Source organism: Melozone crissalis, unplaced genomic scaffold, assembly GCF_028551555.1.
Source record: "Melozone crissalis strain CALT ecotype California unplaced genomic scaffold, PUWL_Pcris_2 ptg000005l_1, whole genome shotgun sequence".
Lineage (NCBI taxonomy): Eukaryota > Metazoa > Chordata > Aves > Passeriformes > Passerellidae > Melozone > Melozone crissalis.
This window is the reverse complement of record NW_026535783.1, coordinates 55,736,514-55,764,353: the sequence shown is the minus strand read 5'-3', so window position 1 is coordinate 55,764,353 and position 27,840 is coordinate 55,736,514. Positions and strand designations below refer to the sequence as shown.

General features: G+C 37.5%; 2 protein-coding genes across 3 annotated transcripts in view; one reads left to right on the top strand and one right to left on the bottom strand.

Moving 5' to 3' along the window:
* The window catches only part of KIF2A (kinesin family member 2A), a 58,407-nt gene extending 37,983 nt beyond the window's left edge, over positions 1–20,424 (top strand). The window contains exons 10-21 of one of the 2 annotated variants that reach the window (XM_054290032.1): positions 770–860; positions 1,008–1,071; positions 1,477–1,568; positions 1,809–1,951; positions 2,664–2,868; positions 5,827–5,937; positions 10,143–10,210; positions 11,896–12,009; positions 13,132–13,282; positions 14,751–14,852; positions 16,828–16,963; positions 18,702–20,424. In XM_054290032.1, the coding sequence (XP_054146007.1) occupies positions 770–860; positions 1,008–1,071; positions 1,477–1,568; positions 1,809–1,951; positions 2,664–2,868; positions 5,827–5,937; positions 10,143–10,210; positions 11,896–12,009; positions 13,132–13,282; positions 14,751–14,852; positions 16,828–16,963; positions 18,702–18,787 (1,363 nt within the window). In that variant the 3' untranslated portion in view covers positions 18,788–20,424. The remainder of the gene's footprint in view (positions 1–769; positions 861–1,007; positions 1,072–1,476; positions 1,569–1,808; positions 1,952–2,663; positions 2,869–5,826; positions 5,938–10,142; positions 10,211–11,895; positions 12,010–13,131; positions 13,283–14,750; positions 14,853–16,827; positions 16,964–18,701) is intronic. The other variant, XM_054290040.1, reaches the window with a different exon arrangement.
* Positions 20,425–20,513: 89 nt separating this feature from the next.
* DIMT1 (DIM1 rRNA methyltransferase and ribosome maturation factor) lies at positions 20,514–27,293 on the bottom strand. The gene is made up of 12 exons (XM_054290053.1): positions 27,134–27,293; positions 26,921–26,994; positions 26,511–26,597; positions 26,084–26,145; positions 25,879–25,972; positions 25,728–25,777; positions 24,816–24,939; positions 24,607–24,699; positions 23,839–23,903; positions 23,507–23,570; positions 22,917–23,023; positions 20,514–22,186 (listed from the first exon to the last, which is right to left on the bottom strand). Exons 1-12 carry the CDS (start codon positions 27,186–27,188, stop codon positions 22,144–22,146), a joined length of 918 nt encoding a protein of 305 aa, XP_054146028.1. The 5' UTR covers positions 27,189–27,293; the 3' UTR covers positions 20,514–22,143.
* Between the last annotated feature and the right edge of the window lie 547 nt (positions 27,294–27,840).

The window sequence follows — 27,840 nt, the reverse complement described above, 5'->3', positions numbered from 1 at the left end:
AAAGTTTAGAAAGAGTTTTGCAGAGAGAATCATCTCCATACATAACGCTCCATTAGTTTACCCTTTGCTTTTGGAATCTGCAATGAAATCATAGTGATAAGCAGCTTAAGTAGGAACAATACCTCAGTGTTTCTTAAAATAAAATTAATTATCTAAAAAAAGAAATGATACTTCAGATAATACTTTTGATACAGCAAATGGTACCTCACAAATAAGTAGATTTTTTCATTCTTAAGAGCTTGGGTATCCATTATCTTGACCCCTTTCTTAATGTATGCATGTTCTCAAAAATTGAGCAGTGCTGTTTTGGCCTCTTCTCTTCCAAATTTAATCTTGGAAGTTGATTCGAGGAGGAAAAAAAACGACAGCAGACATTTACTACTGACAAAACTCTTATCTGCTACACTGTTTCACTTCAATATCTTCATATTCTGTCATGTGAGGGAGCTTCAGACTGTTTAGTAAACTGTGGGGTGTTGGATCATTAAAACAAGGACATCATTGTTTTAGGGTTTAAAGAAGGATAATATTGTTGTGAAACAAATGAGAGAGACCTCAAATGAGAAAGACCTTGTAGCTTGTGATGGTTTGGAAAATTTGAATACCTTAGAGCTGGTATTACTTCAGAAATTAATATATAAATGTCCTTTGACCTGTCAAAGTATAGGATCAATTTTGTCGCTACTGGCCTTAGTATTTTAATTTTCCTTGGGGTAGTGGCATCTTAAAGTACTGCAGTTTTTTAAGTACAGTTTTTTTTGCATTTAAGGTTTACAGCTCGACCATTAGTGGAGACCATATTTGAAAGGGGAATGGCCACTTGTTTTGCATATGGACAAACAGGCAGTGGGAAAACCCATGTAAGTAGTTCATCTACAAATCAGCAATACTCTTTTTTTACATTACACACTTAGATGAGTTCTAATAAATAAGAAGTATGTAAACTACAATTATGTGACTTTAATGGTGCTTTTCTTCTTTTCTTTGCTTTTTTCTTTTAAATTTAGACTATGGGTGGTGACTTTTCAGGAAAGAACCAAGATTGTTCTAAAGGCATATATGCACTAGCAGGTGAGACTTCATTGACCAGTTGGCTTTGGGCAGACCAGTTGAGATCAATAAATTTTCTACTCTTTGTCATACAAATATAGCAGTTTACTTTCTTTGCATTGCAGCGGAGCTTTGGTAACATCAAAAGTTGTCCCTAGATATGTTTCCTTTACACACCAATGTAATATAGACTACTTAACAAAGATGCACTAACAGATTATTTAAGTTTATAATTTTGGGGTCTTCTGCATCTTCCAGTGTAATGTGGCAGTTTAGATTGTGTTGTTTTAGGCTTGGTTGACTGACTCTATTTATCATTCTTGCAAAATATGAGGTGCTGTAAAATAGACTGTTACACATGACTGAATCTTCACTAAATGAAAACACATGATGAGGTTTCTTTTTATTCTGGAAATGTATTCACAGCTCGAGATGTCTTTTTAATGCTAAAGAAGCCAAACTATAAGAAGTTAGAACTTCAAGTGTATGCAACGTTTTTTGAGATCTACAGTGGTAAGGTAATTACCTGATCTTTTTCTGAGAAAGAAGGAGTTTCTCAAACTTTTGAGAAAATTTTGAGCTTGTCACATAAAAGAATTTTCCCTCTTTGTCTTAAAAGCTGTATTTCAAGGGAATTTTACATTTTTCTTCCAATCATGTATTTCCATGGAATGTTTTGCGTTATTTGAAATGGAATTTGAAAGAGGATTTTTTTTACAGCTCCTCTTTTAACTGTCCTGTTTTCCTTCTTTCTTAAGGTTTTTGACTTGTTGAACCGGAAGACAAAATTAAGAGTGTTAGAAGATGGTAAACAGCAAGTCCAGGTGGTGGGATTACAGGAGCGAGAAGTCAAATGTGTTGAAGATGTTCTTAAGCTTATTGAAGTAGGCAACAGCTGCAGGTATCTTCTATAGCTTGCACCAGTTTTTCATAGTACATTAAAAAATCAGAACAAGATTTTTTGGCGTGTATTTCTAGTGATGCCTTTCCATATTCAAGTGATTTTTTGATGTTGTTGTCTGCAAGTAAAGAGTCTACCTATGTTTTAAATAGAGACATTTAGAATGTCTCCTAGAGAGAAATAACTGATTGTTCAAGAGGATGTGAATTGCATGCATTATATAAGCAGCTTACTGACTTAAATTCACATAATTTAAAAACTGGAATGCTGCCAGGTTCTTCATCTGTAAAAGGCCTTGATGCATACTGGCAGAGGTTAAGCACAATTTTTTTTTTTTTAAGACTTCAGCTTCGTTGTTTTTAAAATTAGCCTTGAGCATGGACTGCTGCATGATCAGATAAAAATGCCATCAGCATTTTTTATGTAAGCTCTCTGATAATCTGAAATATGTGAAGATCTGATTTTAAAAGGGAGGCAAAATGTTACTAATCTTCCATTTCCATTCAAAGAGATGGAAGAAGAGGCATAATTGTACTATGTACATTCAAATATTAGTGTTCTATGTCTAGTGTTCACAAGAGTGCTAGACATTCTGTCAGCCTGTAAGAAAATAAAGGAATGTGCCCTGAAAACCTATCATTGTGAGGTTAGTGTTTAACATGTGTGGTCCTCTACTGGTTAACGTCTTTCTCTGCTTGTCTCTTGTTTAAAGGACATCTGGCCAGACATCTGCAAATGCACACTCATCTCGAAGCCACGCAGTGTTTCAGATTATTCTCAGAAGGAAAGGGAAGTTGCATGGTAAATTTTCTCTGATTGATTTGGCTGGCAATGAAAGAGGAGCAGATACTTCGAGTGCAGATAGGCAGACGCGACTGGAAGGTGCAGAAATTAACAAGAGCCTTTTAGCCCTCAAGGTAACTGATATGTTTCTATTGCCTTGGAGTAGGTGGAAGCCTACATATAATAGCAATGACAAGTAAAATTAGTGTTTTTGCAGGCTTTGCTTGTCTACATTGTCTATTGATATGACAGGTATAAACCAATTTAGTAATTTTTCCTCTACATGCATGAGGGAACACCTAGTAAGTCCCAAGTAGAAACAATGCAGAAACATTGTGCTATCAACTTAAATGTAGTTTTTGTAAAATAAAATCAAAACACCCCAGCAAAACCAGCCTACCAACCAAGTGAAAAACAAAACCAAACCCCTAAACAAAGAAAACACCCCAAAAAAATAAGTTCACTAAAAGTCTCCAATGGTTGAATTTGTAGACATTTCTGGTGCATACCTAAAATGGGAAGGCAAATTATTTACTTTGGTACTCAGAATATGACATACTAACAGGAAGTACTCTTACTGATCTCACTATTTCTTTTTTTAAATAAAAAATAATACTACACTGACAACATATTTGCTGCTATTAATATATTGACTAAAGCAAAACAACAGCAGCCTGTCCAGAAAAAACTATCAAATAATTAAAATAAACCTTGAAAGGTGAAATCCATTTTTGCCAACCCTTCTTCATAGCAAATTGTCTGATACAGTCACTTTTCAGATTTTCATACATCCAATTCATATAAACAGAAGAAATACTAAATATAAAGAAATACTTATTAAATATTAATCTGCCTTTTTTGTTTGATGTTTTATAGTGATTAAAAGAGGCTCAGTCTAAATAGGGGAAGTAATTTTTTTATTTCAAACTGGAGAAATGGTAGTTTTTGAGTGCCTTAGAATTTGTCTCTGGTTTTGGTTAGTTTTGCTTAGGTTTACTACTCTCAGCACCAACACTGGTTTTATATAAAAAATCTGAACCCCAAGATCTGTGTGGTTACGTTTTTATTCCGAGTACAAACTTGGGAGGAGACTGGTATCTGACTACATAGAACTCACAACACACGATAAAATTGTAATGTATAATGTATCATTACAAAATTCTATGGCATGTTGAAAAACTGGAAGCAGCAGTTCCAAAACTTTTGCTTGTAACAGCCTATTATTCTGCTTTAACGTCAAAGTAAGCATTGCTGGCACCATTGGGTTGATGATACTACTCATTTCCAAGTGAAATTGAATAAAGCTATTTTGTTTGGGGGGTTTGGTTTGAGGTTTTTTTTTTTTCAGTTTATTTATTTTGTACCGGATAGTGCTCATACAACATATTTGGTTAATTTTTATATAACTTGTCTTTTTAATTATAGCAAAAAGTTCTGCTGCTGTACTAGTGATTTTCATCAAAATTATTTGGGGAAGGGGAAAATAAAAATAAATGTACATCTTGCATCGCAGTCTAAAAAGTGATACAAAACCATAAATGTTTCTCAATTACATTTTTGCCATTTTTCATCTATCCCAAAAACGTTACACAACCTTTGCCATTTGTGTTTAGAAGCCATGAAATTAATTTCAAGTTCCAGTTAAACTAATACATTCTGACAAAGTGGTCTTTGTTGATAATCCAAGATTTGCTCTTTCCATCTGGATATCAGTCCTGTCTTAACCTGTTCAGGATTTTGGCACCAGAATTTATTTCTGTAATGTCTCTACATGGGAGTAGTGTTGTGTCATTTTGTTACCTGGTTTTCAGAGATGTAATGAAAACTGAATGTAGCTTAAAACTCTGTTACAAATTTAGACACTGGTGGTGTTCTTCTATAATCTTTTACTAGTTAGGAGATAATCCAATTCTAATTTTTCAGGAGGAAGGAAACTAGATGCCATTATAGTGAATTAAAATTCAAAACTTGGTGATTGCCATATCAGTAATTCAATATAGAATATGTCTGCAGCTGGAGGATTAGTTGAACTTCTGTAGAATTATTAATGTAAGACAAAGGTCTATTCCATCTATTAATGCAGCTAAAAGCAAAAAAGCTCTGATTTGAAATCCATTTGAAGTTTGGTTGGCTGTAGAAGTTCTGTGTGTAGATACTTTAAAAGTGCACCAAGGAAGCCTTGCATCTGAAGAGATGTCTGTTAAGGAAAACGCAGAGTCTGGAATTAACAGTCAAAATATTATGATTGCGACAATACAAAAATCTAAAATTAAAAGTTCTTTGCATAGGAATAACTTATTAGGCAGTATTACAGTGCTGAGTGGACAGAAGTGATGGTTAGAGTAATGGTGTCTTGGTGTCAGTAAGTTGTACTTAGTTGCTGCTGTATCTTCTGTAGTAATTTCGTAATATTTACCTCTGTGCAGTATTGCTCACTGGAACCCAATCAGTTGCAAATATTAGTGTAGCCCCTTGCCTCTGGGCACGGAAGAGAAGATCTTATCCCTGTTTCTTCACATAAAGACTATTTTAAAACAGGGATTGACCTAATGTTTCCAGGTTTCTTCCAATGCTAAGTAGAGAGCTTGCTTCCAGTAGAGAGCTATGCCTACTTGGTTTGTGACCTGTGGAACTTTCAGAAAGCTTGTTTTCTTCTAAGCTGGAAAGAAAGACAGTGGTAAAATCGGAGTTAAGGCCACTGCTTTTAAGTGATGCAGTTAACCCATATCCCTGCCCACACTATTGCTGCTGGCAGAGGTTGTAGCTCATTCAGGCTTTTGTAGCTGATAATCAGGAATAAATGTTAGCCTGAACATTTCACATCAACACTGTTTAGTTGTGTTGTTGGGTATAATGGGTGTAAACAATTTGGATGACAGCTTTTAGGCTTCTAATCCTTTAAAAATTCTTTCCTCTGTACTGAGCTTAATCAGAAGTGGAACCCTAATGCTTATTGAATTCAAGCTTTTAGCAGTACATTTTAATGATATTTTTGGGGGAGTGCATCAGATAAGGCATGTATTTTCTGATTCTGAGTTGCATTTTTATTACCTTTATTTAACCCATGATAAAGAATCTCTTTGTTCTTTCAGGAGTGCATTAGAGCCTTAGGCCGAAATAAACCTCATACACCCTTCAGAGCAAGTAAACTTACTCAGGTGCTAAGAGATTCATTCATTGGAGAAAACTCACGTACCTGTATGGTAAGTTGATTTGGTTAACTGTTCTAACAATTACAAAGAGAAAAGACACTGCAAATTTAGACTTTTATGTTTAAAATTGGTTGCGTGCTACTGGTAGTGCGTTGGACTTACATTTATTTACTAACTCACATTATATGTGAAGGGGGGTTTCAAAAGAGACATTTCTCAATGATTTAAATTGAATATTAGGAGAAATTTCTTCACCAAAGGAGCTGTCAAGCATTGGAACCAGCTGCTTAGGGAAAGTGGTCTAGTCTCAATCCTCAGAGATCTTTAAAAGGTGCATAGATGTGGTAATTAGGGACATGCTCATGGGCTTCCTGGGGTTAATGGTGGGACTAAATTATTTTAGAAGTCTTTTCCAGCCCATATGATTCTATGATTATGTGATTTTAGATAACTTGTTTCCTTCTTACTTTTTTATTGACCTTTCTTATTGCTGGTTCTAGTTTTCTAGCTAGGCTGGCAGCTAGAGACACTTCTACCTTGACAAGCTTGTTTGTTTTAGCAGTGTCTTAATTATAAAAGAGTCTTGGGTTTTTTTGCTGAATTCTGGAAAAGAGAATGTAGACTGGAAATAGTGATGATTTGTGGTTTTTAAATGACAAAGATTAAACTAAAAGTTGGTATCAAGCTCATCAGAATATGCTTCATGCTGTTGAAAAGGAAGTTGTTGGAATAGATGGCATGAATAACTGTTGTAAATACATTAAAAAATATAAGAATATATAAATGTATAAAATAGAATATTCAAAATTATTGTAAATATTATAAATTATTAACTATTACAAATATAAGAGTATATATACTTATGTAAATAATTGTTGAATAGCTGTAAATATGCATTTGTGCCAGTCTGAAAAACAGAATTCTTCTGAAAGGACAGATAAAAGTCCTGATGCCCAGTTGTTTTATTTGTGTGTCTGTGACATTTCTCTTTATGAGAATGTGAACTCTCTGCAGTACATACTGATTACAGGCTTATTTGTGTTGGTTACTTTTTACAGGCTCCTTTGAATTAATTAGTCTAGAGGCTAGAGAAGTCTGCAGGCCACAATGTGTAAACCATGGTCTTAGGACAGCTTGGTCTTCCCTTTAGCTGTTAGGTATGGTTCAAATACAAAAATGGTGGTAAAATAACGTTTTTATTAACTTTTTTCCTTCAGTTCTCTAACGAAACAACAGGATAGTTTGCTTTCCCACTGAGATATAGCTGACCAAGCTGAAGATGTCCCTGCTCATTGCATAGGGGTTGAACTAAATGACCTTTAGAAGTCTCTTCTGGCTCAAATCATTGTATGACTCTGTAACTTCATGAACCCCATGCAGGATTAGATAGCTAGATGGTGCAATTCTAGCACGTGTATCCACACAGCTGAAGGAGGTTTGAAAAATTAGCCTGTTGGAAGTTACTCTCTGCACATCAAATAATTAACCTTTTTGAATATTTCATGGAAGTTCTTAAATAATAAAAATAATCCCCTCTGAAAGTGGAAATATGCTTGAACTATTTTTTTTTATTTTCTCATTCACATAACTACAGTTCACAATTAAGCTTAAGAAACCTCATTGAGGATAAGATACTGCCTTCAAATTAATTCTTCTGCTATTTTTCTTAACAGTAGGACCACGTGTGTCATACTGGTTTTAGTGTTTGTTTACATGAATTTTTTAATTAAGAATGTAATCAGCAGAGTTTCATATTAAGATACTGTCATGGTTTAACCCCCAGCCAGCAATGGGGGTTATTACTAAGGACTTTCTCAACAAGAGAGATTTTGTCCACTCTTCAAATGTGCTGTTTGAATAAGACGTTTTTAACTATGTGGTGTTTTTCAATATGGAATGCATATAAAATGATGTAGTAAAATCTTGTGATTTTTAACTTACCAAACGATCCCTGAAATAATAAAATATCTGCTGTGTGTTTTCCATTTGCTTTCTGATATACAAATCTGTAAGGAGGATATATGAGTAAAACTCATTGGCTGGTTTCTACACTTCATTTTTATGTGATTTTTCCTTTTATTATTAATGGATATGTTGCAGTTGTAAAAGTTATATCTTTAGGGATGGAGTATTCTCTCTGTATATAATATTAAACTATGGTTTGGAAACTCTTTGTTTTTTCAAATTTGTTCAGAAAAATATTTTGAAAGCTCATAAAGTTTTGAAACTTCATAATGTGGAGAGTTACGACTAGGATTTGCTTCCTTCAAAAGAAATCCAGAGACTTACAGTCAGCATAAATATTTTTTTAAATTTTATCAGTCATTACAGTTTTACTGTTCTTGTCAAAATAGTTTGAGAAACCATTTAAAGTTTTTGAAGAGTTGCATTGTAGGATAATGGATTGTCATTTGAAAGTGCAGTGTGACTACATAAAATAGTCTCATTTTTTTAACCAGTGCTGCTCCTGGACATGTTGCATCCTTTGTGTGCTGCAGTCACAGCTGAAGTGGTCAGACCCCTCAAGCCCTCCAGCGTGGGAGTAGGAATTTGCAGACTTCCATGTCCCAGCAGGGCCATTGATCGCATTGTGATGGCTTACAAGCAGTGTAAGCCTATTAAGTTCAAAATAGGAAGAATGATTATTGCAGATCTTAAAGATGCTCCTGTCCCTAAGTAGTGTAGCTTCTTCCATCCTCATTTGAAATTAGGAACAAGAAAGTGAGCAACAGAGGGGTCTGAGTCCTTCTATCCTGCCTGGACTGGCTTTGTTGGGGCCTGAGGAGAGGTCATACACAAGACTTGTACGCAAGTTCATGTGTCCTGAACAGGGTATTCACACAGACCAAGGCATCTACAATGGCACTTCCCTAGAGCAGCTTATTCTGTACCTTATTCTCTTCAAAGTGTTGGAGTAGTCTCCTAGTGTTACAGCAGTGGTAGTAAATAGGTAAAGCCAAAGCCACAAAGACAAAGCAAAGGAAAACATGGAATTCATTCAGCACTTCCAATTGTCAGGATAGTTCAGTTGTCCCTAGGCTGTATCACGTGTAACAATGACTTGGGAAGCCAAATACCATCTGTCTAAATGTCACTGTCTGTGGCATGCTCTGAACATGAAACTGGTGGAAGAGATGTATGCATTTTTCACATTATTTCAGTTTGGAGGTGTTTTAGGAAATTTTAGATTTTTGTTAATTAGCACACAGAACAAGAGACATGCAGCTGTGTGATCTCAAATTTAAGCTTGTTGTTTTCCTTCATAATTGATGTATACCAGTATTAGAGTTTTAGACTTAGATCTGTATGATCACTTCCACCATATAGTTTTCCTTTCTCTCCAGAAGGAGAAATTCCTCTTGGCATGACTACCTCTGCTTTTATACAGAAATGTCAGCAGCAGGATGAAAGAGAAGACAGGGATTATTTAATCACCATCAGTTTCAGTCTCCTGAGTCTATGATGGCACAAAAACGTTAGTGTGTGGGATCATAAAAGTATTTGTTCTGGGTAGAGCCTTTATGACTGCTTAGGGAAGAGAGTGGGTGGAAAAATTGGACTACTGAGAGAAACTAGGAGAAATAATGATCCCACTTTTCCTAATCACAGTTTTAATTTTTGCTGATTTCAGGAAAGATGGTGCTATCTTCAGGGTAGTTAATTTAATTAGAAAAAGAAAGACCTTTAGATTCCAGATAGGTCTCATGAAAGATTTGCCATCAAGTACTGTTTACAGATAGTTTCTAATTGAGAAAAAATATATCTCTACTTAGGAAAATAGTTAAACTTATCTTTACTACTATCAAGTTCATTTCTGATGTGGCGAAAATCAGCATAGAATCTCCTTGAACAGAGGAGAGGCTCAAAGAATACATAAAAAAATAATGTCGTAATTGTTTGTAGGCTATATTAGACTTAGGGTCTACTCAGTTGCCTATTTTGTTTTTTGAGGAGTTTGTTTTTGAGTTACAATTTCACATTTGCACAGTATGTTACCAAGATGGTTGGGGAAAAAAAAAATTGAGTTTCTATGAATTCTTGATGTTCCTTGTAGGGCTAAAAAAATTAAATTGAAGCTTTCACTAGACATCTAGTGTGTCCCTGAGATGTCGTTGTATAAGGACAGCTGTACATAGCAGACATTTTTTGTAGAAGATCAGAAATGAAGCTGTAGATGAAATAATATATCCATTTAAATTTATCTACCCTTTCGTCTGTATAAAGTGATTTGCTAATGTGTGGCTTGTTTTCTCCAGATTGCTACAATTTCTCCAGGGATGGCATCATGTGAAAACACTCTAAATACATTGAGATACGCAAATAGGTAGGAAAAACATTATTTCTTAAAACTGTACTGGCTGTTGATGACTGACATTTGATATATTGCTGTTCCATGATGTATGATTATTTTAGCTACTTGAAGAATTCGGTGGTAGTTGTGTTTCTTAATAAAATTAAAACCAATTTACTGATCCAGGCTCATATTCAATTTAAATTGTCACTTTGTACAACCACTACAAAAGAATCTATTAAAACTGAATGTATGCCATTAGCCAGAGATGGATAATATGGATTGCAAGTTACGTAGGACATCCTACTGTTAGTTTTGCCCTTTGAAAGGACCATCTTTTGCATTAGGGATAGTTGGTGTTCATGAAGATTCCCTGGAGTGTTGGCTAAATACCTTTCTGTGATGTGATTTCTTTTCCCCACCCCTTTTGTGGAATTGTGTGCAGTTGCCAGTCTGTATATATATACATATAAAATTTCATGCTTCCCAAATTCAAACAAATATCTGAGAACACTAAGTAAAGGCTTAAAAAGGCAGAAAATCCAGCAGACTTTATGATTGCTGTAGAGAAATTAGTACCTCCAGAGGCAGATGCATCACTGGAGACCTGTACTGCTGTAAAAAAGTGTTCAACTCTCTCCAGTGAGTGTGTGAATGGAGCCCTCACCTGCTGCAGTTCTCCTGTGTTTAAAGTCTGTGGAGATGGTGCTGTCAGGTCCTGTGTGTCCCTGCAGCCAGACCTGTGACTCAGAGATACCCCACGCTTTCCTGCAAAGGACAAAGGTGGCAGACAGGCTCTGGACCATCAGAAGCCCTGGCTTTGCCAGAAGAGGCGGCCACCATCCGGGGGTCTGTTTGCCCAGTGAGTGGTCGGGCTGAACCACAACTTCTTCTGCTTGTCAAGGCACAAAGGCATGCTAGGGAGGCTTACTGCCTGCTTCCCTCAGTCTCCAAATGTCCTTGTGTCTGGGTTAATGGAGCTGGTAGTAAACCTGCCTGGCTTGGACCAGCCTGTCTCATTTCCTCCCTGAAGAGAATGAGGCATCTACTCCTCTGCTTACAGTAACATGATGCAGGACCTTGCACATTCAAGACTTGTTGGAATTTTTTACCCCTTATAATCCCTTATACAACTTAGATTACTGAAGTGACTCTGTAAAAAGTCACTACAAAACAAAACAAACTCCTCTTTCTAGTGTACCAAATAGTTGTACTGAAACTGTTTCAGTACAGACTTGTTATGGAGTATTCATCAGTCACTGTAATGTCACTTCTTGTGTTTTGTATAGATTTTTTTTTTCTAAAAATACATAAAATTCATTGTAGTTAGTTTTAGGTGCTGGACACTAGTGTGTGGACAGTGACCACAGGAGGTGAAATAGAATTTATGCTTTTGTATATTGATATTTTAAAAGGAGTGATTTAGTGGAATATTGAATGTAGACCAAATCATATTAACCATACAAAATGAAATCTGGAATTACTCTTCTCAAAACACTGCTGTTATAGTCTCCTGCAAATTAGCAGCACTGGTTTTGTTCAGTTTTGCTAGTGATCTGAACTGTTTGCAGAGAGTTTAAAGATGTTGAAACACTTGTGTTATAAAAATGATTTTGTAGTTAAACAATTAAAGAAGTATGCTAAACAAAGAGTTGTCATTTTAACTGTGTTTATGAGAACATTTTCTTTTAATTTGCCACTGTATTTTGCTGCTGCAGAGTAAAGGAATTTGGAATTAGTCCTTCGGACATTCCCTTCTCACAGGGTAGTGGCAGTCGCTCTGATCTCTCTCCTTCCTATGAGTATGACGACTTTTCTCCTTCAAATACCAGGTCGACTTCATTCTATACATGGAACTTTATATTTAAGTTTTCTTTTTGGCTATGTAATTTTACAGACCAACCTTTCATTAGTCCCCTTGCCTTGAGTCACACATACTTTGTTTTAATTTTGGTTTGGCAGGTGATGGTTCTGCATGATATGCAATCATCTTCCCAGTATTTTGTTTACCCTCCTTAAACATCCACATTCTGTATCCAGGCTTGCTAGTTCCCTTCATACATTTAAAAAAATAGAAATGGTGATGTCACCTTTGTACATTTAATGGACCAAATGTAACAATTCTGTGGTTAGGGTAACTTGAATATCTCTGAAAGGGAAAATTCTCTTAAATATATGTATACATGTGTTATTAAAGCTTTTCAGCACTCTGAAGATAAATGAAAAATATTTTCTATTGTAGTAAATAAATGCTAGTTGAAAGAACATTTTTCCCATAAAAGAAATTGAGAATATTTTCTAAACCTTGCTCACAGACTTCCATGCATCTTTTATAAATTTGATTTTAAATAAGCTTTTTTTTGACAGAATCATGGTCAGTCTTTAAACTACTTACATGCTGTGAGAGCCTAACATTTTATTAAAATATTTTCCCCTTGGAAATTAGTGAAAGGATCTATTTATTCTCTGAAATGCTTGGTTGCAAGCTATTATTTTCTTCAGAATTTCTTGGTTCATTTGCTTATAACAGCTAGTGCAGAGCTGACTAACTTTTTTAAAGTGCAGCTGTATATAAAAAGAAAAAGAAATATTGTCAGGTCTAGGGTGCTAAATGTCCTTCTCTTTGAAATATCACCCATTGAGTTAATGTTGAGGGGTTTGAAATTTTTGCCCTCCTAACTGTTAACAAATAGTAAGATTTCAATCAGAAAATACTTCTTGCTAGATTTACTTTAATCCACATGCAAGTAGTAAAAATGCAAGGGTCCATGCCTTTTAGGAACTGGACTAACATCTTTTTGTCACTGAAAATACATTAAATTTGTGAAGCTGACATCACCATCTTCCTTATTAAATGAACTGATTGTGCATAAACCTGTAGAGCTTTACTTTTGGTTGTGACTCTTTTGCACAGGAGGTCACTAATTTTCAAATGGAACATTTTCTGCCCATAGGGTGAAGGAGCTGACAGTTGATCCTAGTGCTGCAGGAGATATCCGTTCCATTATACACCATACTCCCAATCAGATGGATGACTTGGAGACACAGTGGGGTGTGGGAAGCTCTCCTCAGAGGGATGATCTCAAACTGCTTTGTGAACAAAATGTGAGTGGTTTACAGAATTATATGGAAAGAGATGATGACATACAGTGGGCAGAACAAATCCAGATCAATAGCCTGTTAGAAAGATCTTAAACACATACAGCATACCTCTTCACCTTTTCTGTTTATGGTATTACACTCATTTCCTTACAAAGACAATGTTTCTTGAATGGTTTCTTTATCTTCCCTGCTGCCTAGGATTTTTAATGTCTGTCATGTATTTTTTCCACGATAGCATCACATTTTTTAGGCAGTTGGAAGTATCCTAAAACTCACCTGTTTTATTTAAGCCTTTCTAGTTTTGAGCATTATTTTCCCTGCATGCAAACCTCATTTCAGTTGAGTTTGCCTTTCCCTGCATGTGGAAATCTGGCTACCCATCCTGGTTTTCCTAGGGTGAAACCCCAATAAACTGTTTGGGATGACAGCCACATGATATTCCCAGTATGTCTCTCCCTGGGCTGGAAGAGTAGGGAGCTAAGAGATGTCTTCTGAAGGGCATTCTCCCTCATTGCTGATTATCAGCTTTAGTCTTGGTCCTTAAATTTCAAAAGAGATTAAAACTCTATTTGTGAAAATGCCCATGAAAAATAGAATGGAAAAATCCTTACAATCCTAACATTTCTCACAAGACTCTCAGTTTGGTCAGTCATCTCTTTGTGATATCTGTGGTATGTCTCACTTTAGTAAATTACATTTTTTTCCTGTTTCATAAGAACATAGTAGTGATTCCTAGAGCTTCCTATTGGATGTTCCTTACAACCAGATATCCCATCATATCTCTTGTTCATAGCACATGTCTTGCTAAACATTAATTCCAGCCTACAGTACTTTTCTATTGCTGACTATTCATTTCTAAAGAAGCCTTCTTTAGAAGGCTTCAGTTTGTAAATCCATGTGTGCCTTCTTCTAATTTATCAGTCCCTAGGTACATTTTAGATTTCTCCCTTTCCATTTATTTAACTTTTTTTCCCAAAGGTTTGATTTAATTTTGATTTCCTGGAATGTGTTGAATGTAATTGCTGTTCTCTTTTTTTGGAAAGTATTTTCTTGTCTGTTGCAGCATGCAAAACAAAAAGCCCTGACAGAAACCCAAAGTTTTCTGTGGGCATTAAAATCTGTTAAGAATTATAATTCTTCCCTTGAGACTTCCTATTCCCATTATTTTAACTTGTTATTTTTATGTGGAATAATCTGATTACTGGTATTTGCTAGTATTAGTGACTGGAAATTTTTGGTGAATATTAATTAAATTTGACTCTGTAAATATTTTGAATTTATTGCCCCTTCTGTTCATTCCTGGAGATTTTCTTAATACTTCTTAGGAATATTCTATTCTAGTAAATTCTATTTGTGACTGTTTTGCCTTCTGCATATTTTTTTTCATGTTCTGTGATGAAATGGGTCACATTCAACATTTTTCTGTAGCCACAGTTCTTTCCAGCCTAACAAGGTTAACTGCTGTTTTTAGGAAGAAGAAGTTTCTCCACAGTTGTTTAGTTTCCATGAAGCTGTGTCACAAATGGTAGAAATGGAAGAGCAAGTAGTAGAAGACCACAGGACTGTGTTCCAGGTAAAAGATGGACCTCCACTTTGTTTTATCGTAATTCAGGAGTCCAGGTTTTCCTAATGAAAGTGCATACTCTTGAAGATGGAGGAGCATCTGATCCGTAGTCATTCTGTCTGTCAAAGATACCTAAACTGATTTATTATGTTAAGCTGATTGTATCAAACAAACAGGAACAGATTCTGTAACACCCAGTCTTTGTCCCTATGATTTCTGTGTCATTCCAGAAATTAGTAAAATTTTCCTTTGCTGGGCTGGTAATTAATAGTTATGTGTCTGTTGGTGTCATTTCTGTTTGGTCATCTCCCTCCAAGTATTGTGTCTGAATCTGAGTATTCTTTTGTGACATCTCCCTCTGAGATCAGAAGAGGGACATGTATTTCAAACTGCCTATTTGATTCCATGTTACAGGTACATAAAGATTTCACTCGCTGTTAGTCAGGGCCTTTGGAAGCAGTACTTCCCATGTTGAACTGGTCAGTGCTATGGAACCTTTTACACTCACAAAATCATGGCAATAAGTTACTTATTTTCAGAAGGAAATGTGGATTGCTTCTGTTCATAACCATAAAGCCTTTAGGCAAGCTGTCTGTTTGGCAAATCTGTTCCTAGAGAACAGCAGACCAAACCTGTAGGGAATACAAATTATCTCCTCAGCCTAGGTATCTAGTTTAGTGGAACATTCACAATAAAGCAAGATGCTAAATAAAACATCTTACAGCGGATGCAGAGGTCTAGTAATTATGGAACATTAGGCCTGGAATAAAACATACGGAAGTGTGAAAGTCATGTGCCATATGCTGAGGCTATGTCCTAATCCGGCTTCTGGAGAGACAAGCTGCATTAGAGTAAGATGTAATTGCCTCTGTGTGTCCATCTGGCCTTCTGCTGGAGATTATTGCTCCTTCTGGCAGTCTCTGGGAGGAAATGTGTCCAAGCCTAAGGTCCCTTCGTTCACAGCATGGCTTGTTTATGCTGTGTGTGTAGTTGGACTGCACTGATACAAAATCCACAGCTGTATTAGGCATCTTCTGTCAATGTTCTCCTGAAAGCAGCTGATACACAACATCCTTTCCTAACAGAAATGGCTAAAATACACCAGTGCAACTCAGAGTGCTCTATGTGTTCAGGAGTCTTTGTCTTCAATGTACAAGGTTATGTTAGGTGAGATGAATCTTACCCCAGTGTAAGCTCCATCTCTTCTGAAAGCCAATAAACAGACAAGGGGTTTTGACTACATTTTCAGTTTTGCTTGGGCTATGGAGCACAGAGGGAAGGACTTCATCCTAATATGTCAAACCAAGCTTTCTAGTATGCCTTCTTTTTTATTTTAAACCAAAGCATTTCCAATGGGCTCAGTTCCTCTGATCACAATTTTGCATGGTTCTGTAACATTTAAACTCCTGGCTGCACTCTTCTTTACTGCAAGCTTTTTTTCCCCCCCTCTTATTTTTTGTAATGGTCAGAGTGCAAAGATAAGCTTCTTTAACCAACCTTTATTGTATTCATGTATGTGGATTTACATCATATAATAGTGAGTTTAAAATAGGTATCCTTTTATACAGCTTCTCTCAAAACAGGGCAGAATTATCTTGGCTCCTTGAATGTAATAATGACTCCGTGACTATATAGTGGTAAGCAGCTCAAACTTAGAGCCTCACTTCTTGTCTAAGGGGAGACAAACATGACAAAGTTCTGTTCCCTAAATTTCTCATCTTTATGACCATCTAATGTTCTGAATTTGAAGACAACTGGGTAGCTGGGGTTTGCCTGTGATGATGTGATACTGAAATTAAAAAATAACATTAAAAAAATGCCATTTTGCTGCATTAGTAATAAGGTTTCTTTTTTGGACTGAAATCTGGTTTATTGAGGTTGCTAGGCTGTACAATGTCTGCTAATTGTGTGAAAAAGTCTTAATCAGCTCTTAGTCTTGACATGTTGCTGATGTATTTTGTTGTATTTTTAAACTTTTATCTAGGAATCCATTAGATGGTTGGAAGTTGAAAAACTGCTTCTTGAGATGACAGAAGAAGTTGACTATGATGTGGATTCTTACGCTACCCAACTTGAAGCAATTCTAGAGCAAAAAATTGATATTCTGACTGAACTTAGAGGTAAGGTGCTTTTATTATTTCTCTGTACATTATTAGCATATGCCATGGAGACTTGCAGTCAAAACAAGGAGGAAATAAAAAGTGGTTATATTCTAGGGTCTTTTTTCCCTGCTTATGCCGGCCTTCAGTGGAAGGAGCATTTCTTCTGCACTCTAAGAACAAGTTCACATCTAAGATCAGTTCATCTTAATGTAAAGAAGGAGTCTATGCTTTACGTCCAGGAAGTACAAACTGAGTCTTGCAACTTTTCTTTTTTTCAAAAACACTAAAGGAAAGTAAGAAAATCCAAACCAACTGTATGAAAAAGAACAGAAGGCCATGCAATGAGGAAAAAGCGGTAGGAACTCCCAGTCCCTGATGTTGTGTAGTGTAGCAGGGAGCCTGCTGTCATTTTTAAGGCTGCTTAAGAGTGCCATCAAGCTCTGAGTATTTTTTTTGGTTTTTTTTCTAACAGCCTTTGTTTGAATTTTGTCAGCTCATGTTTGTTGAAAAACAAACTGCAGCTAATTTAGTGCCCAAAATTAACTCTTGTCTTCTAAAATGAGCTTGTCAGTTGGTTATATCCTGGAGATTAATTTTCCTTTTCATTTTTTGTTAACTGTTTAGACTCCAGGAGACATACTGCTCTACTGGCAGAAGCTCAGGGGTGGGTTGGGGGGCTCATGGAGCAGTTTTCTTGATCTATGTTAAAAAACTGTAAGTTAAAATCTCACTTTTTACTCAGTCTGAGTATCTGCTTGGAATACAAGCAGATCAGATGTGGCCTGCTTCCCTCCTGAGCATGCTAGTTACACTTTTGCTAGGAGTTAGAGTTTCCTTTTGTTTTTTATGGATGATGGCTTTTGAGACACCAGCAGTGGAAAATGCAGTTTAGATGACTACCTGTTCTTCAAAAACGTAGCAGATACTGTTTTTGAGAAGCCTGCTGGAGGTAAAATGCTAAGAGATCTTGCATCTTTACAACCAGCTTAATATAACTGTAGTTTCACAAGAGAAAATGTGTATAACGTTAAAAATGCTGTCTTGGTATCGTCTATGTTGTGCTCATGGCACGTAATGGTCACTGTGCAATTGTTCAGCCTTTACTTCTGTCACTGTGCAATATGATGACATATTACTGCCATCATTTCGGTTTCCTTCTTTCTATTATTGGGCATATTACTGGGGAATAGAAGGGATAGGAATAGAAAAACAAGGATGCTACACTTCCTTAAGTTTCTCCCACTTTTACTGAATTACAGTGAAACTAGTGAACAGTGCATTTTGCTATTTACAATGAGTAAGTTCCAAAACTTATTCACAAATGTTTTTCACATTCATAAGAAAACAGAGGGAACTATAATTTACTATTCTGGGTTTTGGAATGTACTAGAAAAGTGGTTTGGAAGGTGCTGGGAAGGAATAGGATAGCGGTAGTATATACCTCCCTAGACTCTCTAAGATAGAAGGAGAATGGAAGTATGAAAAGTTCACATGCTGGGAATACAATCGTGCTGTTTACAAACCTATCCTGCCTAGAGACAGGGGTAGTATGCAAGAAGACACTAGGTTGCTAAGTAACTTGTTTGTATGGTTTTGAATGCAAGCGTAGCTCAATCCCCTGGTAGTTTGTAGTGTCAGCTATTTTTGTGGTGGAATGTTCTTTGTTGTTTGTTAGAGCTGGAGGATCAGGGCTTAGTTTCAAGATCTGTTGAGCACAGGCACATCAGTTCTCATCCTTCTGTTTTTTTCCTTAAAGACAAAGTGAAATCTTTCCGGGCAGCTCTACAAGAAGAGGAGCAGGCCAGTAAACAGATCAACCCGAAAAGACCACGTGCCCTTTGAAAAGGGCGTCTGCTGCTAAAGGAACCTGTACTGCTGTAGCACACATTTGTTACAAAACCTAGTGACCGAGAGAACTCAATTACTTGAAAGCGTAAAAATGTTAGCAATGTTTGTGGAAATCTCCTGTTTCTTATTCACCTGAATGACATTTTCAGTTTTATGTGAAATGCTCCTGATGTCTACAAAATGCTTCTAGACCAGACAGCACAACCTGCAGGGTTCAGATCTGTGAAGCACTTTGTTTAAATATTTCATTTATTCAAATAGTGAAATGTTTGGAAATACTTGCCATATTTTTAATAAAGTAAAACTGTGGCCATTAAAAAGTTACAGCACTTCCTTCTGACCATGTTCAGTTTTATGACAAAGACCAGCTGTGCAGTTTAAAATTGTGGCGTGCATGCACACCTCACTAGTGGTTTAACGTAACTTCTCTTCCACAAACAGCTGTGCTTAACTCTTCCCATTCTGTGCCTTGATGAAGGCTACTTAACCCTAAATATCCTCTTTCTGAAGCACAGCCTTAAAAAATACATTCCTTATTTGTCAATATAAATTACTTTAGTGTGTGTGTTTCAAGAAGACTTATTTTTTGGTGGATAGTTTCATTTCACAGGATGTGCCATATCATTTTAAGAGGAACTGCAGGCTGTTAAGAGTAGACGAACAGCTGGACATTCCATTTTTAGTGTGAAAATCTGGAATCTTTGTTTTATTTGAATACCATTAAGAATGGTTTTATAATTTTAACATTTTATCTGTAACAATTAAAAAAAACCAAAAAAACCAACAAATCAACAAAAACCCACAAAAATATAAATTAGTTGATGTATATTAAAGGGTAATGTTTTAAGTACTGAGGAGAGTTGTATCTTAGGATAATGCAGATAATATGATATGTGGTATGGTGTGATAATGCTATGTATGGATAAGTTAACTATCAAACTTTGGGGATAAATACATCCATACTGGCCTTTCACATACTGTTTTAAAAACTTGGATTTTGATGCATGACAAAGTTATATGTACATTAACCGTAGTTTGCAGGTAGCTTGAGTAGTTCTGTTGCTTTAAGAAGTAGCTAACACCTATTTTTCCCTTTGTACAGTGCCAGCAGCTGAAAAGTGGGGTGAAATTGCATCATTTGATGATTTTGCACAATACCTCTACCTAGCGCTAATAGAAATCCCACAAATACCTGAATTCTCACAAATGGCGCCATGTGTATCAGCACTTTTTAGGTGGTGGCACTCAAGTTATTTTTGCAAGTCAGTATGCAAAAAAGATTGACCTGTCATGTAAGAACTGTAGATCTCTCTAGGAGTTCTCCCCCTTTCCAGGAGTTTGTATCAGCAGACTTTCCTTTGGGGATGTTTAAAAACTACTTTTGGAATACAAGCCTGTTTGTTTGTGCCAGGCCTGGAGGGGGGGAATAAAGGGAAGGCAATGAAAAGAGACTTAAATGAGCCAGAACTTCTTGTAGTGTTTAATGTTTGTATCTCCCATAGAAAGGTAGGCTATGGGAAGCTCTTGTCGCATCATGGTTAAAAATAAAAAATCCTCTTGTGTGTAAACATGAAAACTGAAACCATGTAGATTTTACATAATGTGTTTAATAAATTAAGCTATTAAATGAATTACATCTGAGAATTTCTGTTATGCTTTGGGAAGTGTTTCAATTTGTAAGTAGATTAGTTACATTTTTGAAAAGGCCTCTGATTTCAAAATAAAGCAAACTCTTTTATACAAGTTTGTTACATGGAAGCAAGTTCCCCAGACCACTGTCCTGACTTTAATTTTGCAGCAGATCTTACAAAAACATCACACCTCTTTCTGAACATCTTTTTAAGATCCTCACCCATCACATCTAAAAGAAAAAAAACCAATGGAACAGAAGGCAATAGGTTCTGTTGGCAGGTGATAGTACAGGCTATCGTATAGTATCAGAGGTTTTCTCTCAAGCTGCTCTAGACAATTCTCACTTGCTCAGAAACTTCTGAAGACTGAGACATCCCACAGGATTAACAGTAGCTTCCATATATCTGTCCATGCAAGCCTAGCACCACAGCCAGGCTATGGCTTACTGTGGGTCCCACAAGGACAAAAAGGACAGTCAGTTTTTAGCACCTTTTTACAAAGCCCTGTAAATTACATGTGTCCTGTCAAGTAGCACATGCTAGCTGCAACTGTCTACTCTCAGTCTTTGTGCCAGAGCCTGCTGTAAGTCAGATCTACACCTGATACTGAAGCAGTTAGAATAAAGAAAAATTGATAAGGCTGGTATTCTTTGTGGCTGTCTACCTAACTCATCATTTGGCTCACTTCACTGCATGAAGTGAAGCAGCACTAGAATTACTGAATTATTAAATTGTGAAATAAATGTGCAATTCAGTTTTTTAAGTCGATGCTTCAGGATGCCTGTTTCTATACATGCTTCTGAATCAATTACTTTTAAAAGCCATTGGGATGTCAATGGCGCTGCTAGCTGGACTCAGGACATCTTTTCCAACCTTAATAATGTAATGATGTGTATAAATATAAGCTTTTCTTAGAGGAGGTTTTGCTAATTTGCATGCATTGCTCTAAATCTCACTGAAAGCTATGATCTGTGCTAAAACTTTTTCCTGCATTAACAGTGAAGGAGTTACCTTAAAAAATAGTTACTTGAATTTAGTTAACAAAAAACCCATCCTGCTGTCTGTCTTTGAGCCCTGGCCCACTGGTAGATTTTTTTCCAGTTCCTACAGTGGAAGAGAGGGTAAAGGCAATAATGTAAAGGAAATCAAGCCCACAAGGTAAATTCTTTTGTTTTCTGAGAAACACTCACTGGGGTTCTCTAAGAGAGGCAGATTTTTAACAGGCTTGTTAGTTACCAGAAGGATGAGAGAGACAGGCATCTCAAATCAGAAGGAAGTGTTTAAATACACTTTAAAACAAACACACAAATGAATGATACCAAAAAAGGAATTGCTACAACTTTTTTTTTGTTGTCCAGACCTATTATGGGTTGTACTGTTGAGTACTGTACATGAATATACTGAGGTGAAGTCCATCACTGGAGAACAGATTTCAATTATCATCAGTCCATGTTTTTGGATATATATATATAGGAAAACACAGTCATGAGGCAGTCCAGCACCTTGCTTCAGCTCTGAAAGAATTTGCTGCTTTTAAAAGACAGAGCAGCAGCTCCTTGCCTATTGTCTGCGATAAAATCACATCTAACATTCTGAGTCCAAGCACACCCGCTGTATTCTGTTCATTGCTTTTATGAGGAGCTTGTACCATTGCACTCACGCTGGCTTGGGTAAAACTTTGGTGAAAAAATACAGCATCTTTCATTCTTCTAGGAGTATCTATGAAAAATGGATGCCTTCTGAATTGAAGCCATGTAGCAATCTGAAAGATTGAAATATGTGTATTATAACTCTAGCAATTTAAACTTCAGCTTGAGGCATTTTTAAGATGTGGATAGAAAATAGCATGAAAGCAGCCATCAATGATAAACTGCAAAAAAAGAATTTTAACAAATCTAAAACTAGAAGTTATTAGCAAATTTGCCATTTTAGAGATGCAGGTTTATTCTCAAGGAAGTTACTTATGTCGGATCCTACTAGGTTCACTATGTTTTTTCAGAGATCATTACCTGTCTTAGCTCTCCACATGAGAAGCAGATAGGAACTTTTGTCTTGAATTACAACAGGATTCACAATGCCACCCGAGGTAAGAGGGGAATACAGCAGTTAATCATTCATATTTAAGATTATGCTATAGACTATGGCCTAATCATCAAAGCAGAGAAAGGCCATGTGGGGCTCTAGAAAAATTTTAATAACCAGTTTACACTATGGCCATTCTTAAAGGAGACACAGAAGGGTCTAGTACAGAAACACCTGAAACAGGGATCCTTACCTAGTTGCTCTCAATATTATAAACAGCATTTGAAATATATAAGTAGGCCTTAAGTGTTTGCTCATGTTCAGGACTGGAAGCAAGGAGTGTCTGGTACTATGAGGGAAACCCTACTATTCCTGTGCAATCCAATACTAATCTGTGCTACACAGCTACAGATGCAGATAGAATTTCAAAAAGCTTAAAAGGAAGGCATAAAGAGAAAAAAAAAGAATACCGAATGAAATCATCTATATCCATTGAACGGGCTCGTTTTTCAGAGTAACCTGTATCTTTTAGGACTGTCTGTATTTTCTCTGCAATTTTGAAGTTCTCAGGAATTTCCTGTCAATGAAAAATGGGATAGAAATGATTTTCTACTCAAAACACAGGAAAAGGTTCATTTAAATAATTAATTATTTCCTGTTCTTAGAACAGTTCTTGTTTCAAGTGAAAAAATGTAAGTTATATTTTTTCTATTATGGATTATTGTATTATTCTGTTGAATCTGAGTTTTTGTATCTCAGTTCATTCATTATATATGAATCACAACAGTATTGAAAAGCAGACAAGAAATGTTTTATTAAATTAGTAAAAGACCTTGAGACATATATATATGGACAATATACTTAATTTTAAGCTTTTTTACTATTATTTAATTACCCTTTTAGATTTTTCTCTACAAAAAGAGGCAAGTTCTTCCAACCTTCAAACACTTTTGGAAAAACTTTGATACATTAAGCTTTTCAATGTTAATTTTTTACTCTTATAAAAGTCAGTATGTAGGCCACAGAACACAGAAGTAGAAGAGATTAGGAAGGAACTTACTGTATTATGTAAGGAACAATGAACTCGGTAATTATGATCCAGCAACTGCTCTACAGCACTTGATCTGAAAGAAATACATGTTTAGCATGAAAACTGAACTGTGACTATTATTCACTCAATTGGTTGTGTTCACTCACAATTCACTCTACTATAAAAAACTGTAACAATTATGCAAATTGTTCTTTATAAAAAGCTGCCTAGTTTTCTTCTAAAAGAAAAAGCTTGTGACATCAGTATAAATCTTCCACCATGGTTTATTACTGACTATGTAACAATGCTATGCATTTGCACAAAAGAAATGGTTAACAGGTTCTCTGACAGAAGTTACTTACTTAAATGCTGCAGAGAGTGTCTTGTTTTTCCTAACAAAGGCTATCCTTACCAGACCATCCCACTCCTGAAAATGAAAATTTCAGAATTTTAGAAAGTAACATAAGCTATGACAAACAAAAGCAGTCACTACTGACAATTTCAGAACAATACTGAACACAAAGGAATATCCTTCATGGACATGTCCTTCTAAACAACAGAAAACCAGCTGTATCTTGGGACAAAGCAATACAAATGGAGGAGAAAATACTTTGCCCCCAAAACCCTTTGAACTGTACTTTTTCATGCCTAGGTGCTATTACGAGCAGAGAAGGCAGATACTTGAAGAAAATCTGGCTAACCTTGGGGAAGGCTGAAATCATCTTGAAGTGTTTTATAAATTAAGAATACTCTTCTGTAACATTTGTCTTCTGAGATTACACACACTTGTCTGAAGACAAATCTCATATATTCCTTTGATCAAAACCTGCAAAATTATCAGCCAGAAACATCTCGGGGAGACGTAAACCATGATAAAAGGGACATTATTACTAACAGTTCTCCAACTGACCTTGGTCTTATGAGAGATACTGTACACAAAGCTGCCCCCATGATGGTGGCATGTTCTGTTAATGTTGTAACACAAGCCTGATCAACACAGAAATAAGCATTTTGGAAACTCCAATGAATAGCTGGTAGTTTGTACTAGAATCAGCACATGGAATTGAATAGTCAGTGGGAAGAAGTAGGAAATTATCACTAATATGTTACATTGAGTATACACTGCTCACCTGGAAGTTGATAGGTGGTGGTGGGTTCTTTGGCTCTATTCTGACAACACTGGATTCGACTTTGGGAGGAGGCTTGAAGTTGTTCTTTCCAACCTGTTAGATAAGAGCAGTCAAGCAGCTGTGTGAATAAGCAACAAACTCCTCACATCCCTTGCAACACTCTTCTCTTATGTTTGATAGCTGAGTTACCTAAAGGCAAAGTGACGTACCTTCATCAGATGGTCCACTCGAGCCAATAGCTGAGTGTTAATAGAAAGTCTGCAGTACAGTTTGCTTCCTGGTTTGGCAACCAAACGAAGTGCAAACTCCCTTTGAAACATAAGGATTGCACACCTGAGAATAACAGAAATAAAAAAAATCACTTCTAAATATTCAATTTTTATGTCAGAAGCCAACTAACACACTTGGAAAAAACACAATTTGCCTCAGCACTTAGAAGAGTAAACATTCATAATAAACAACTCTGCCTTGATTGGTGTGTTGAAAAAAACCCAAAACCCATCACAGAACTTGGTGAAGCCATCCAAGTCTCCTTAAAGCTATTACATAATTTGATTATTTATACTGCTAAATGGATCAGGATCAAAGAGACAGTCTAGTGTCAGAGTTGCCTGACTGTAATGAATCATTTAGAGTAACTCTCTGCTGAGTCCTTCAAATCCAAGCTTCTCCAAATTGACCGATAACGTTACCAATGTTCCTTTGAGAGAAATCATTGATGACTGACACACAGACAGAGCAGTTACACTTTTAGATCGGACAACAAGAAAGTGACTTGGCATTGATTCTACCCTTTCCAGCCTAACTTAGACCGGAAAGTATTTGAAATGCTATCATGCCCTGCTTATCCCTGGAATACTTATAATACTAAGGAGATGTAACTCCTGTTTTTTCTGCTGGGCACTCACTGTTGCCAAGTTTAAATTTTCTCCTCATGCTCAATACATCAACATAAACTTAATTTCCGGGCACTGTCAGACTATGTATCACGGAAAAACTTAAATGCAGCTCTGATCCATCAAACTTGTATCTTAGGAACTAAAAATATAATGGATTTGAAAATACTTTTAAAACTGTTTTTCTTCCTCCCAAGTAATACAGAGCTCTATTCTTCCACATACCTGAAAAAAGGTCTATGAAGCAATAACTTGAAAACAAAAGGTGAAGAAATCTGAGAAAAAATAATTAATAATGTTAGTATAATTCCTGGGAAATCAGCATTTAAAAATAATTTTTTTAACGTTGTTGTATGCTATGTTGTTTGTCCCATACCTGGTAAGGCAAGTTAGCCACACATGCATCAAAGAATGGTAAATCTGTTTTCAAGACATCTCCAACCTTGATTTCAAGTTTGTTTGCTAGACACCTGGGGGAAAAGATACATTGTAGTTATCCTCAGAAAAGCAGTGTTGCCAAAATTTGTACCAAAGTAGCTCTGCTGCTTTAAGTGCTCCCTGTTTCCATAATCGATACTTACGTGCCCTGGACTCTCTTCTGAAGCTCACCAACAAGTCTAGGGTCAATTTCACATGCAATAACCTGAAAAAAAAGTATATATCTGCAACTCCATGCATCTCCTAACTGGAATTTAATCATAAAAACCCCAACCCTGTATCAGTTGCTGTGGGTTTAAAGAATCCTTTCAAAGTCCCTATTAGGCTATGCACCTTCTACCCTCTCCAAATACAAGCAAGCTTTACCACATAAATGGACAACAGCAATGGATAAAACCACACAAAATTTATGTGATCAGCTAAAAACCCATTGAGATTATTCATATGTTAAGAAAAATATCAATGGAGTAATTCTACTTATGTTCATCACGCCTATGAAGACTTTTCTGTTTATTGTAGTCTAAGCCACGGCACAGTCAGAGCTTCGGAAGTGAGAGAATTTGCACTTACTTTTTTGACTTTCTCCAGCATCTTTACTGTCAGGTTTCCAGTTCCCGGGCCCACCTCCAGAATGACATCTGTGCGGCGCAGGGCAGCCTAAGGACAAACAGCATTATGAGTGCTTCCACACAATTTCGTTAAATCATTTGACTTTAGAATGAAAGTAAGCGCCTTTGACACAGTAAAAAGTTGGAACTGAGTATTCAAGGGAGCACGAGAGTCGTTTAGGAAGGAAGGAGTGGGAAACGGGGAGACCAGGAATGTCCTGGCGCTGGCTGGCCACGCATGAAAAACCAGCGAGCACGCACGTAAAGGACAGACGAGGGCCAAGGCCACCGCACGCTCCGACAGGCGGCACCCGGCGCGGCGGCGGTCCCGGCCGTCCCGCCAGCCCCGGCTCCCGGGCCCGCCGCGCCCACCTTGTCGATGATGCTGTTCACCACGAGCGGGTTCTTCAGGATGTGCTGCCCGGCCCCGGTGTTGAACAGGATGCCTGGGGAAGAGACTGCTGTGTTACCGTGGGCAGCCGCGATCCGCCGGCACCCCGCCAGCCCCGGCTCGGGTGCGAGCGCCGGCCCGGCCTCGGCTCCCGGGATCCCGCCCGCCGCTCGCCCGCTCCGCTCCACACTCACCGCCGGCGCGGCCCTCCCGGCGCTCCGGCCGCTTCCCGGCCCTCGCCTTGGGCATGGCGGCAGCTCCGCTCGGCTCCCTTCAGGCCCGCTCGGTCCGGTCCGGCTCGGCTCGCTCCGGCCCCGCTTGTCTCACCTCGGCCCCGCTCGGCTCGCTCCGGCCCCGCTCCCCACGTGCCGCGCGGCACCGCAGCTGGCGAGCGGCTCCGCCTGCGGCCGGCGGGTGGGGCAGCGCCCCCTGGCGGGGTGGCGGACCGCGGGCGCTCGATCCTCCCGGGAACGGCCGGCCCGTCCCACCCTTCGGGGAATGGGAGCAGCCGTGAGCTCTAAGTGACCGTGGGCTGCAGGGGCGGCGGGTGTCAGCGCGTCCACAGAAGCTTTCCAAGGTTTATTCGTAAATGACACACGGCCTAAAAATGAGTGTGTTTAGTACCCCGACCTAGTCCGTAAGCAGGCAGCAGTGGGTTTTTGATAAATGGGCAGGGTGAAAAGGAAAAGAGAAAACGCGAGATGAATGAAAGAGGCGGAGAGGGAGAGAAAAAAAGGGCTAGAGGAAGAAAAAAATAGAATAAAGGAAAGAAGGGAGGAAGGAAGGAAGGAAAGGAAGAAGGAAGGAAAGAAGGAAGGAAGGAAGGAGGGAAGGAGGGAAGGAAGGAAGTAAGGAAGGAAGGAAGGAAGGAAGGAAGGATTTTGCACGGCGACCCTCATAA